General features: G+C 37.9%; 1 protein-coding gene across 1 annotated transcript; it reads left to right on the top strand.

Annotated features, from left to right (window-relative positions):
- Window positions 1-512: 512 nt before the first annotated feature.
- On the top strand, window positions 513-5,526 carry LOC140227459 (beta-1,4-glucuronyltransferase 1-like). Its single transcript, XM_072307866.1, has 3 exons — window positions 513-1,496; window positions 2,274-2,408; window positions 5,305-5,526. The coding sequence occupies exons 1-3, from the start codon at window positions 513-515 to the stop codon at window positions 5,497-5,499; spliced, it is 1,314 nt and encodes a 437-aa protein (XP_072163967.1). The 3' UTR covers window positions 5,500-5,526.
- Window positions 5,527-14,135: the final 8,609 nt, after the last annotated feature.

Here is a 14,135-nt window from a genome sequence, read left to right as displayed (position 1 = left end):
ATTATTAGGGAGCTTTAGATTTTAGACGCGCGGACGTTTAAAAACATGTTCTGAGCTTGCGCAGTAGCGCGCGTAAAGTCAATCTATTTTTAGCTTGCGTCGCTCGAGTTTTTCACTACGCGTACTGGGCTATTTTCACGTCCGCACAGTTTGCGACATAGAGAGCTTCTTCATGCACTGATCATATGGGGGCGCGATTTTGTTTTTTATACGTTGCGTCCCAGCGTAATCTAAAGCTACTTTTCCACACGACGCAGGGAGAGGAGAACGTCCAGCGCAAGCGTCGGCTCAAACGTCCGCGCGTCAAAATCTAAAGCTCCTTATTAATAATACAAGGAAACTACCGGTACTACAGTTATTATTATTGGTATGTGATATATTTTTGGGAGGTTGTTGTGATGAAGGTGATTCTTCTCTGGTTAATGTTTGGCTGTTTTCTTCTTCTTCTTTTTTCCAGATTGGCTCGTTTCTCTGAAAAATGATGATTCTGAAGTACTACAGTTACAGTCAACATGCGTTGCACACTGATGCAGTACACCATCTGTGCTCTGGTGATAATACTGGTCTTCCTCCAACTCATTCATCTCACAATGATCTCATGGCTGGACAACAGAACTCAAAATGGGCTTCAGAGTGGGGCAAGAGAGTTTGCTCCAAAGAAGAGTGCAAACAGCAGCCACAGTCATCAATACAGGACCAAGCACAGATACATCAACTTGCCAGCACCAAAACTTAACACCTATGGCTCATATCAGATTTTCTACGACCTATCCAGAGTTTATAGTAAAGTCAGGCCTCTGAACAGGAGAGATGTAACATTAATTACTCACTGCTCTATGAATAACATGCTTCACCTGCCAGAATTAGTTGAAAGATGGAAAGGCCCAGTGTCAGTAGCTGTTTTTGGCAGCCTTCCTGACATACCCTCAATAGTCAGCTATATCTTTTCACTCCAAGAGTGCTATTTAGGAATTCGTAGAAATGTGACTTTCCACCTCGTGCACCCTCTGAGCTCCTTTTCAAAAGAAGCTGAAGTATATGGTGCAAAGACAAATAAGCGCTCCATTTCAGTACCCATGGTTCAATGTGATAAACTCATCGACAGCATCAAGTCTTCGAGTGAGAATGTGAGAAATTATGCACAGAACGGGGTTTCGTATCCAACGAACTTACTAAGAAATGTGGGCAGGACGCATGCCCTCACCGATTATCACTTTGTGTTGGATGTCGACATGCTTCCAAGCTGTGGTCTCCGAGAGAACTTCCTTCAGTTTGTCCAGGGGTCATCCTCACTCTGGCTGGATCAGGACATGGTGCAGCAGATGGTGTTTGTGCTGCCAGCATTTGAGGTTGACGTCAGAGCAGTTCACAGGTTGCCTTGCAACAAGAGAGAACTGATGGTGGAGTTTGGAAAGGACACAGTCAGACAATTCTATGTGAAGCAGTGTCCCTACTGTCAGAACCATACAGATTATTTGCGTTGGACAAGTCTTCAAGTGAGTAACAATTTGTAAATTCAGACTGTACCATTTCTGTCCAAATCCATCTATCATTCCCATGTTCCAATTTGATGAATGAAACATTTTGATCATTTGCAAGAAGTGCTGTTCTAAAAACAAGAAATCTTTATGCATACATTACATATAAACTATAAAGTATTATACCAGTATTTGATTTGCTTAAGGTGAACTACCCTTGGGGAGAAAGTTGAATATAGAATATTGCAGCAAATGCAAACAACTTAGTTGAATTAGTGAAAAAATATGTGTATTTTAAGATGATGCATCACATACAACTATTCTCAGAACCAAGATCCCCCATGCCTGCTGGAAGCTAAAAAGAAGTTCCCCCAATTACCCATCTAGGCAAATATGTTTACATCAGTCATCAATAACTTATGAATTCTACCTGTCTGTAATGTGTATGCAGTCGTCATTTTCAAATATGAAAGATGTGTGATGTTTTATTTTGATTCAGTTGTTTAAGAATAAGTTTGAATAATCAGTCATTTTGATATTTTAGAAAAATTAAATTGATTTTATTATGCCATGTAGTCATCCCTGGTTTAATAATTCACCTCTGTATTTGTGATATTACTGATGATTTCATGTCAATTCTTGCACAATGTTATTTCAAAATTACTGAAAAGAGAATGAAATGAGCATGGAAACCACAGCAGGTGATAGTGATTTTATTGCAGGCAATATACAATATTAACAGCTGTACATGGCCAACATTTCAATGTATTATATCCCCCATTCCTTACCCCGTAGAGCTTCACTGGACAGCTTGGTGTGGCTTACACAGTGGAATGGAAACCCCTATGGGAACCTTTCTACATCAGCCGGAGTGATGTTCCTCTCTATGATGAACGCTTCAGACAGTATGGCTACAACAGAATCAGTCAGGTGATAATCCTAGCCATTGTGCATTGATGGGGCTAGCCTGTGTAAAGACAGTCTGTTAGTTTCCCTTCCGCCGTACATCAGTATGTAGTGGTTAGTGACAATCCTATAAAAGTGCAAAAACAAAGATTTGCTTTTCTACTTCAAAGTTGTTACCAAGATTCTCCTCAGGAAGTATATTATCACAAGTATGTGTTACATTTTGCACAAATTGCCATCAAAGTTTCTTTTCCCCAAAACATTAGATTAACGACTGCAGCCCTTCCATTAATCATAGATTATTGTTGAGATTGCTTTGTTACTGTATATGTGAAAGTTATAAAGTGCTTCTGTAACATCCACTACCAGTGTAGGTACAGGAAGCATTTTCAGAAGTCACTTCAGTTTATGAGATGTAAAGAGAAATTGTGACCCGCTTCAACTAAAGGATCCGAAAGTCAGGGGAGGTCAATTTTCTAAAAATGGCATGACATTATTCCCTTACTCTTATGCTTTAATTTCACATGACACATTAAAGTACTTGGTTGCAGAGATATCAACAATTTTATGAGATTATGTTGAGTGGTCTATTAAATCAGCATTTTCGAGAAAACTACCTTCAAAGTTTTCCTTCCGACGCAATCATGATCAAGGGGAGGTAAGACATTTTTCACCTCCGGACAATAGAAGATATGCTCTCAGCAACCTCTGCGATGTTCATTCAAGCTTAGCACCAGCGGTCTGCGTTCAAACAATCAGTAACCAGGATGCCACGCACTGACCAATAAGAACACTCGCTCGTTGCTAAGGGCGGAGTCTATCTGCAGCGCTAAATCCAAATCTTCGCACACATTACTCTTCCATTGAAAGTCAGAAAATCATGGCCCAGAAAAATACTGATTTCTTGCCTTTCCTTTGGTCATTTAGTTTCAAGATTTTGGCAGATGATAAGACAAAACATTATGGTTTTGACTAATTTTGATGATCTGACTTCAAACTTTATACCCCCGCCACACGTAGTGTGAAGGGGGTATATAGGAATCACCATGATGTTGGTCGGGCGGTCGGTCGGGTTGTCGGTCGGTCTGTTGCAAAATCTTGCGTCGTGAACTCCTTCTACAGTTTTGAAGCAATTTAAATGAAACTTAGGGTAAATGATGCTATTGAGGTATAGATGTGCAAGACATGTTTTTTGTGTTTGTCGGACAATGCGTTGCCATGGTAACCATAATTTTACCAAAACCTTGTTGATTGAATAACTTCCATAGTATTTAAGCAATCAATTTCAAAATTGGTATCTATGATGATCTATAGGTGTAGTTATGCAAGACACTCTTTGTATTTGTACTTGACAAAGCATTGCCATGGTAACCGCATGTTTTCTTCGAAATCTTGTGGAGTGAACAACTTCTACAGTTTTGAAGCAATTGAAATCAAATTTGGTAGGCATTATGGCATTGAGGCATAGATGTGGAACACATAATTTTTGTGTTTGTCGGACAAAGCGTTGCCATGGTAACCATAATTTTACCAAAACCTTGTGGATTGAATAACTTCAACATCATTCAAGTAATTAAGGTCAAATTTAGTATGTATGATGATCTGGAGGTGTAGTTATGCAAGACACCAATGTGTTAATATAAGAAATATGTGTTGCCATGGTAACCACTAATTTTTGTATCAAATTAAACCATTTAATCTATGAAGGTGAAATTTGGTGAGTATGATCCTCTTTAAGTGTAGTTTTGCAAAATGTCCTTTCTATTTGTATCAGACAATGCGTTGCCATGGTAACTGCATTTTTTTTTAAATCCTGTGGAGTGAACTTCTTCCACAGTTTTCAAGCAATTGAAACCAAATTTGGTAGGCATTATGGCCCTGAGGTATAGATGTGGAACACATAATTTTTGTGTTTGTCACACAAACCGTTGCCATGGTAACCACAATTTTACCAAAACCTTGCAGATTGGATAACTTTTCCATCATTCAGGCAATTAAAGTCAAATTTAGTAATATATCATGATCTAGAAGTGTAGTTTTGCAAGACACCAATGTGTTAGTTTAAGGAAAATGTGTTGCCATGGTAACCACTCATTTTTGTATCAAAATAAACCATTCAAGCTATGAAGGTCAAATTTGGCATGTATAGTTTTGGTTGAGACCTAATTTCAGGTTTCTAACATTTTTTGGTGAGATAATGAGAAACCTCTTATGAAATATGAAAGAGCATGTAATTTTATGAGGAATTCAAGGTTTATTTGATGAAAATTGGTTTTGAAATGGCTGAGATATCCAAAAAAGAGCGAATCTAATAAAGTGTGGGACCCACACTTTATTACGATCGCTTTGTTTTACTTTGTGTTTTGATGTACAGTATCAGTCATTCCAAACCCGATTTTCATCAAATAAACTTTGAATTCCTCTTAAAATGGTATGCTGTGTACTGTATCTTAAGTGTTTTCTTGGTATCTCGCAAAAAGTTAGAAGCCCAATTCTCATCTCCACCAATACTGCACTATCCCTTTAAGTGTAGTTATGCAAAATGTCCCTTGTGTTTGTATCAGACAATGCATTGCCATAGTAACCACACTTTTTACCCAAACCTTGTGGAACTCAGTGTCAACTCTGTAATTGTACAGTAAACTAAAATTATTCTGTTTCCAATTCGACAAGTGCACAAACTTGGTATTAACGTCATTGCCCTCATGACATCACATACTACCAAAGCAACACTAGGGGCGGGGGTATTAATCACCTTCAGTGATAATTCTAGTTACCTCAGCTTAGCCTTCAACGACTTTCGGACCCTTTTGTTGTGGCAGGTCACAATTGATCAAGTGGTGTTTTTTTTTTTTTTTTTTTCAAAATTAAAGAAATGACTCCATCCATGTAAGGTAAAATTTCTCTGTTATTGTTACAGGTCTGTGAGCTAAATGTGGCAGGGTACAACTTTGCGGTCTTGGATCGAGCATTTGTCATTCACAAGGGCTTCAAGGAGAAGACAGAGTTCCATCAGCAGAAAGATACAGAGAACAGAGACAATCGACACCTCTTTCTCCAATTTCATGCTGAGCTGGAGACAAAGTATCCAGAGAGTAAGCGACACTGTCTCTAAATGTTTGGAATATTTCGATCAGGCACATATTGCACTTGGGTGTAGCCTTGTAAAGTTCTCAGAATTTCATGCATTTGTTGATGAATTTCTTTAAAAACAGTATGTTGTGTAATTCAATTTCAGGGTTTTGATAGAATTTCTGAATAGAATTAGGATTTTATGTCCTAATTAATTTGCTTAATACTTTTGGGATTGCCATGAAAGTAAGACTGATCTGTGCCTTTTTAAAGCATAGTTGAGAAAAAAATAGCATATTCAAAGAGAGTGTGACTATAAAACTTTTGCTAAAAGTTTCAGTCCTCCAAAAGTTACTGTCAGGTGAGATATCAACTGTTAGGGCTTGCACAAACCCAGTGGTCCTGTTCAATTTCTGTGTAAATCTGGCCATATTAAATTCCAGCAGTCAACGTAAGTCAAGCTGTAACATGTTATTTGTCCTTGGAATCAGTGTCAATCAGGCCGTTCAGGAATCTTTCTTTTCTTACAATGTGCCAGATGACAAAATTTCTCAGTACCCTTTACTGATTACAGCAAACATCTTGCTTGCAAGAAATATTAATGTCTTGAAATATTGATTTGAATGATATTTCTTCATATCAACTCACAGGAAGAAGCATTTCATTGTGCATCATTGTTAATTAAATCAAGCCACCACCGCATTTTTGTACAGTACTGATGCTCAAGATATCTGTGCTATAGAGCGTGGGTGCGATGGCCACTGTGTTTTTTTAGGGGCATCATCAAGCATCAAAATTTGATTTGAAATGATACTTTCATGAAAGAAGTATGAATGAATTCCTGTGATTTTGAACAGAAGCATGACCACCAATCTCTACTTCAGTCTGAAATAGTGGCCTCTTGTAGTGATCTCAAAATTATTTATGGAATTTGTGAAGTCAGCATCTGTACTCAATAATATGTTCAAAACATTGTCAGTACTATAGGTCAGCTTGGTATTTAAGAAATTACTGTTTTTGTAGTACATGTATTTAATCAGTGGTAAAGCTGTTTAATACCTTTCCTGTCATATGTAACCTGCCCCCCCCCCCCCCAAAAAAAAAAAAAAAAAAAAAAAAATGCAGTACAAACTACCCGTTTTTTTTTTTCAAACTGAAATATGTTTTGCCACAATATTTTGGGCTTTTTTTTCTTGCAAGGTATATATGTATAGAGAGGTGTCACAGTTGTATTTAAGAGGCTTTATGAAATATAGTCATTCTTCTTGAGATGTGATGATTTGAATCTCATAAAAGTTTTACCCAAGTAAAACTCTAAATATATCCGTAGTGTCAAATGCTTTGAAGGGGACGTTTCAGGTGTGATTGATATGAATGAAGTCAAGCCCGGCATTGCAAAAACAACTCTTCAGTGCAGTAGATGCTGTGAAATTTAAAATCTCAACTTAACAACTCAATAGATTTTTTTTTTTTTTTTTTTTTTTTTTGAGGGGGGATATTAATTGTGAGAATAATCTGACAAAGACAATACTTTGAGTAAAAGGTAAACAATGAATACTTAACTGTCATAGCCATGACATGATTAATGCTCTGATATTTCCTAGTTTATAGATCAGCATACATAGTCCCTCAGCAAAATGTTCATCTTGACTGACTTTGTGCAGCTGTATTAAAAGGGAACAGCAAGGGTCCTTCACTGGAATTCTCTTTCTTGTTTATTTTTTTTTTATTGCTTTAGGTTTATGGCTTATTTGTAACCAGTGCCAGAATTTTAAGTATCTTATTTGAGATGCAGCTTTTTGCCATTTTCTTGATTGCAGCGAGTGAAATCTTGTGCTCACTGATACTAGGGTAGAATGGCACATACCTTTCACTGAATACATGTACCTTAAAATGCAATGCCCCATGGTATCGAAGTTGGTTTAACAAATAGAATAAAATCAAACCAGCAGAATGACAAGTGCCAGAAAATTAGACCTGAGTACGAGAGCTATGGAAATTTAAAATCACACGATTTCATGAAACAGTGATAGAAGGAGCAATCAAAATGCAAATTACACGAGATAATGATGTAGTAGTCTCTAAATTACCCCATCGAATTATACAAATCTTCACCAGGATTTCTTGTTCAACATGAAATCAAAAGTTAAATGCTTCATATATTTGTTGTTTTGCAATAACCTTGCAGTCATGATGTCCTGTGCGGGGAGACGGGCCATAGTTGTTAAATTCATTTGATCATTGATGAAAAACATGATTTCTTATCCAAGGGAGAGTTACAATATTTTTGTATGAGTTGCTGATACAGTATAGACTGGCACTTAATGCAAGAGATGTAGACCTCATACAATGTGTGATGAATTATAAAGTCCCATGGACTTGGTTACCTAGGGTTTGGACTTTAGTCAAGGAATAAAAATGTGTTCAACTGTACTCTGATACAGGATTTGATACAAGGTATTGTTGTGGTCAGAATGAAAGTCATAAATGCTGTGTGCGTATGAATAGAGATGGCCTTAATACGATATGATATAGTGCACTCATGTTATAACGAACATGGCTATAATGAAATCTACAACAAAGTAAAAATTCAGGTCCCAAGATTATTGTGTGTCTTTATATACTTCATTTGTTTGGCTGTAACAAAATTTTGATATAACAAAAGAAAATTGCCAACCCCAAGGACTTCAAAATAATTGAAATTGCTTGTAAAAATGTGAGGAAAACAAATTTTTAGGGTTTATTTACAGAGAATTGTCATGTTGGATGTAAGGGGAGAAGGGCATTGTCATTACTTTCCCAGTACAGTTAAACTCGCATAAGTCGATCTTCTCGGGACTGAGCAAAACACATCGACTTAGGCGAGTGTCGACTTGTGCGTAAGTCGAAAAAAATCGACTTACAGTTACACCACGCGTACATGTATAATGTATGTATGTTGTCTACTCTGGAGCCGAGAGCTGGAGCGGTGTGCCCGATATTTGCCCTTCAGCAAGACACTTTTAATATCCACATTGAATATTACCGTTATTCACTTCCAAAATTAAGAGCAAACATCTGACATTTATTCTAGCATCTTATGGAGCCGATTGTTACCGCTGTTCATTTCCAAAACTGAGGGCAAACATCCGGCTTTTTTCTTTTCTTTTTTTTGGTGGCCCGGCGTGCGTTTTTGGTGACCCCGGTCACATATTAACCATTCGCGAAATCGTGATTCGATTCGCGAAAAGACTCCGCTAAGTATATAAGGCATAGATCGCTACACTCAGCAGGGGCTACGTCGTCCTTTCACCAGGTCTGGGTAACGGAAACCAAAATCTCGTGTGAGTTCTTGCGTTACCTATCGTTAATGTCAACGAAACATCGTTACTTTGCGCTTGGGATCGTTACTCATCGTTACTACAAACGTTAATTTTCCCGATCGTTAGTTTGTGTTAATAACGATTCAGGTGAAACCGCTTGCGTTAATGAAACGTTAATGTTTATTAACACATTTTTTTTTGTTGTTGTTGTATATACTGTATGTAAACAAAAACTGGCGTCTCGTGATTTTGACAGTGATTTATTACACAATAAAATCCTTATTCGACTTAGGCACAGTGAATTCAATGGTTTTTCCGTGAAAGTGTTCTTGGAATTTCATCGACTTAGGCGAGTATTCGACTTTAAAAATTTGACTTGTGAGTGAATTAATACACGTAAGTCAATGGGGAAAAATCGGGACTTTTTAAAATCTTCGACTTGCGCGATTATTCGACATATGCGACGTCGACTTAGGCGAGTTTAACTGTATGCATTTTTGTTGTGCTGGTGTTGATAATCAGTTGACTATCTCCCTTATTCAAAACCAACTGTGTCCTCTGTATTATAGAAATGTCAGGGTTGTCAGGCAGAGGGTTTTGTGTGTGTGTGTGTGTGTGTGTGTTCATACATTGTCATGCTCTTATCAAGTGTACAGTCTATCTACAATGGAAGTTATGTAATAACTTGACACAACTTGCTGCTATACATTCTTGCGAACATTTCTAACTTGGACCTCGTTTACAGTGTAAACGCGCAAAAGGCCAAATGCGAGGCCAGAATTGGCCGCACATTTGGCCACGCTCTGGAGGTGGTCTCGGCCGTGGCTCGGCCACGGCCGAGCCCGGCCTCTTCTTGGTGTAAACGCATACTGGGCCAAATGCGCGGCCAATTTTAGTCTGGCTTCCAGACCCTCTGCCCGCACTATTTCGCTATTCACGATATTAACTCCCCTCAACGTCGAAAACTAGTATAGTTTAAGGTGGTTTTGTCCTGCAAAGGATTTTTCCTTCGGCAAAGGCCTTTGCCCGAACGGCGACTTCATCGCCACGGAATCCAGTTGGCAAAGGGTCTGAAAACCAGGCTATACCAAATTGCGTTTGTGTACAAGCAGAGCGCCACTACGACAAAATATTGAAAGGTTTGAATTAAAAGCGCGGCCGAGCTCGGCAGTGTAAACGGACAAAATTGCGGGGCTCGGCCCCGCAATTGAGGCTGGGCTCGGCCGCGGCTCGGCCCAGCCCCACACTGTAAACAGGGTCTAGATGAGATGATATATCATCTCTGAAGGAATGAAGGTACAGTGCATAACTGTTATGAGATTTATTATTTTGATTTGGATTTCAGCAATAGTTTTGGTTTATATACTCTTCCAGTGTGAACCCTTCTGTCTTCAAGAAACATGTCTTCAAGCAGTTTGACTGACTGCTCACTTTAATTCACGTTCAGGTAATAAAATGTGACTCTGCATCACAATCACCAAAGACTCGCCTGACATGGTCTTTTGGCTACAGACAAATTCTGAAAGAACAGATTCCACGCTTTAAAATGATGTATTTTAAATGCAATGCAAATGGACTATCCTAACCTAACTGTCTAAAAGAATATAGACATCCAGGAAAAGAGTTTGCTGAGAAAAGAAGCTTTGAAGTTTAGGGTCTATTCAAATGCTTAATCTCACCAAGCTGCGCTCCGTACGTGCGATGAACGGAACAAAAGACAGGATGTAAAACTTTGGGGCAACAACAGTGACGGGATTATCAGATTAAATTAAAATTTTGCATACTCTATAAAAGGCATAATTTACCATTTGCAGATGAAACAAAAACCCAGCATTAGTGCTTTAAAATAGTTGCAAAATGTGAGTACCGTTACAGATAGAAACAACCTCTGTCAAAATTTGAATCCATATAATTGATGTTAAGTGTTGTTAAATACACAAAATGTGAACAGTAGTTATAATAAAATGTTTCCAGACTAAACTGTATACAGTTACGGTTTATTGAGAAAAACCCTGATATCTCCTTATATTTTAGGTTTTATTGCAAATATTTCATATGGTAGGATGTTTTATGATACAACAGACCTACACATATGCATCAAATGTGATATCTTGAACATTTTGAAATCACTGCTCCCAAAGGTAAACTGGACCTTTAACACATTAAGTATGTCATGACCAATACCAACTTTCAAAGCAATTTAAAGTGAAGAGTGAGTAAAAGGTAGACCTTCCGAAATATACATTTACCTTATCACATTTCTACAGATTAAAGGTGTTCTAGGGAAACTGCAAAAAACACAACTTCCCATTAGTCTTTATGATCTGAAACTTGGATAGATGTAGAAAAAAAAAAAAAAGATTGGTCTTTAAGAAAATACCCAAACTAGAAATTGACTAGGTTCACCCATTTCACCTATTTTGAGTCCTCACATAAAATCTTGGGCTGCTACTTTTTGTTGGTTTTGTGATGTACAGTCACAAATGTTCCTGTAAATCAGAGAGCGAGTTGTGCTTTTCATGTTATGTTTCATGTAATGGAGAAAAACAATAAATCAAATGTATGACCATTTTTTTTTAATATTGATAATATTTGTGTGTGTGTGTGTGTGTGCGTGTGTGTACTATGCATGTACATGTGTCTATGGTTGTAACTCTCAACATGTATATGTATAGACAAACAACTCTTGTGAGTAAATACTCTGGCGACTTTTAATAACAGGTGCTTTTTAGAGGCAGGTGTTCTCTTACTATTCCACGAATCTTGTTTACACTTTTTATTTTGATTTATAAGCATATATGAATGTATAGAAGTTTAGCTGTTATATTGAATAGACTGATGTTAAAACATGTCTGGGGAAAAAGTCATCTAAAGCCAATATGTATATTGTCTGTGTCAAATGCCTACAATATTTTGCATGCTATGGCTGCTGGCTTCAAATGTGCTTAAGATTTAGTCAGTGAAAATAATATCTGCTAAAACAGTGCCCGCTTTAAAAAGCTTGTGTATGTGTAATTTCCTTCTTACGCTGGAATACAGTGTTCTTACTGTATGTGCACTGTTCTTTATTCCTGTGATTGAAATTAAAGTGCATTAGTGTCTTTCATTTGCATTTGTATTACAAGTTTGTAATGAACCTGTATTATGTATTGTAGTAATACAATGGCGGTATCTATATTCAGTGGTGATACAGTATATCTCAAGATGTTTTTCAACATCCCTGTTGCCAACTGTGGTGCAATCTAATGTCGATCTTTTTCATTACTGTAATATTCATTCCTGTTGGATAGGTGTATTTTGATAAACTGGAATTTATCCAACATCATTGTTCATAATATTTGAATAAAACCTGATATGGCTTTGCTACAGACATGGTTGTCACTTGATTTCTCCTTTGCACTTCCTAACAATTTTTGTTCCAGACATCATTTATCTTGTTGGAGGAATGTTATTCAGAAAAACACTTTTAATCACCTTTCATCACCTTTAATCCATGATTTGAAGCCAGACATATGGCTGATTACTGCAGTGCATTCCTCATTGCATGATATTGTACGTTGTTTGTTTGGATACATGAGTATAGTATAGTCTGAAAACTACTTTATCTTTCATATCCCCTTTTTCCAGTCCGTGAAATGGATCACTCCTGTCAGAGCCAGGACCAGTTCACCACTTGGATATATAGGACCTAATACAAAAGGTTCTTATAAAAAAAAAAAAAATAATAATAATAATGAAAAATCCCGTTACCCAGTAGTGGCATAGATTGGGGGTATCATTTTGCCCCCCCCCCCCCCATAAATAGTACATGATAGTACATGGCAAATTGTTAACAAATGTTGTATCGCTACTGAAACAAACACTTCATAATGCAGTTTCGCACACAATCTGAATCTGTATCTGCTTGAAACCTTAGACTAGAATCCCAAATAAATATTATATACCTTTCAAACATGTATGGGCCTATTTACCATGCTTAGAAACACAAATTTGCTATGTATAGGCCCTACATTTTCAAAAAGTCTCTACCTGTTACTGTGGGAGGAGGGTAGATCCTTCCTCCTCCCACTATGGTCACTTGTCAATTCTCAACATACACTGTATGTATCCTCCAAGTTCCCCCCCCCCCCAAAAAAAAAAAAAAAAAAAAAAAAAATCCTGACAAGAAATTAACACCCATGGTCAGACCATTTGACTTGAAGGCCACAAACTTTTCTAAACGATTTAGAAACCATGAAACTTTGATAAGTTTATTCCAAAATGTTCAATTTTGCTTCCTTTCAGAGGCTATAGCTACTACACATAGCAATTGTAATGTACCGCCCTTTTTTAATGGTGGCAGAACTAGTAAAAATAAGTGTGTACACCTCGAATTCAGAGATTCGTCACCTATTTTCAATAAAAGCAATCCTGCATTTATTATGATGTATGACATCAGGGTATGCAGAGGGCGTAAGATAGTACCGGTATTGTAGTTTATTTCAAAGCGCTCCATATCACTCCAGTTCATATACCTTTGGCAATAGTGCTCTTTTCGTAGTTGTCACTTAATTGACATGGCAAGATTTAAACCCCCTCCTACCTAGCTAGTCGGAACACAGCTGGAATTCACAGAGATTTCATAATGAATGTTCACTTGTGAGAGAAATTGATTTAGGATGTATGACACAGCTAGGGCACAGAATTTTCCAATCCAGAATGCGTCTTATTTCAGCACTTGTATTTTTCAAAATCTGACATAGATGCTCTAAATTGGTTTCCGGACATATGTGTAGATTTTAATAGCTCCCTCTTTCTTAGCCGAGATGCACCTCGATTTCGGAATATAGTCCATCAGAAAAAAAAAAAAAGGGGGGGGGGGGGGGAGGGGGACGCAAATTATCAGATGTTCGACCCGTAGCTTCGGGAACACTAAAGTTTAACCGCCAGGGCCTAGGGCAGGGAGACGATCGAACCGTCCTGGCGGCCGGCGGCCCGGGCGCCGGGACGCTTTTTGCGAGGTACATTCTGTGGTGCTGGCTCGTGTGTGATCGAATGGCGTCTGGTCAAGCTAGGTAAGAATGATGAGTGATCTATGTTTTAAAGTTAAAGGTGATCTTAACTGTACAAAATCATAAACGTTTTTGGCAAGGTTAACACTAAAACCTAGGGACTTTACGAGAGTACAGCCTGTGTTTGTGTGTATGTGTAATTCAAGTTTTCTTTATCTATTCCCCGTACAATGTGTTCATAGTCCCATGTCTGTAAATATGTGTAAGCAAGCCACGTATCGACTCGCCTCCAGCTCCGGAAGCTCCATAAGTCCAGGGCCACAGTTCAGTAGATAGTCTGTGGTGTAGCTGGGAATGCATCGAATGTCACCACTTGCGTGCACTGA

Source organism: Diadema setosum, chromosome 1, assembly GCF_964275005.1.
Source record: "Diadema setosum chromosome 1, eeDiaSeto1, whole genome shotgun sequence".
In the NCBI taxonomy this organism is placed as follows: domain Eukaryota; kingdom Metazoa; phylum Echinodermata; class Echinoidea; order Diadematoida; family Diadematidae; genus Diadema; species Diadema setosum.
The sequence above is the reverse complement of the archived record's forward strand: the minus strand, read 5'-3'. Positions and strand labels throughout refer to the sequence as shown.

Excerpts from the sequence above, each read along its gene's own strand:
- LOC140227459 (XM_072307866.1), top strand. The coding sequence starts at position 513 with ATGCGTTGCACACTGATGCAGTACACCATCTGTGCTCTGGTGATAATA. Across the intron at positions 1,497-2,273 it reads TGCGTTGGACAAGTCTTCAA|AGCTTCACTGGACAGCTTGG; the intron begins GTGAGTAACAAT and ends CTTACCCCGTAG. Across the intron at positions 2,409-5,304 it reads GCTACAACAGAATCAGTCAG|GTCTGTGAGCTAAATGTGGC; the intron begins GTGATAATCCTA and ends TTATTGTTACAG.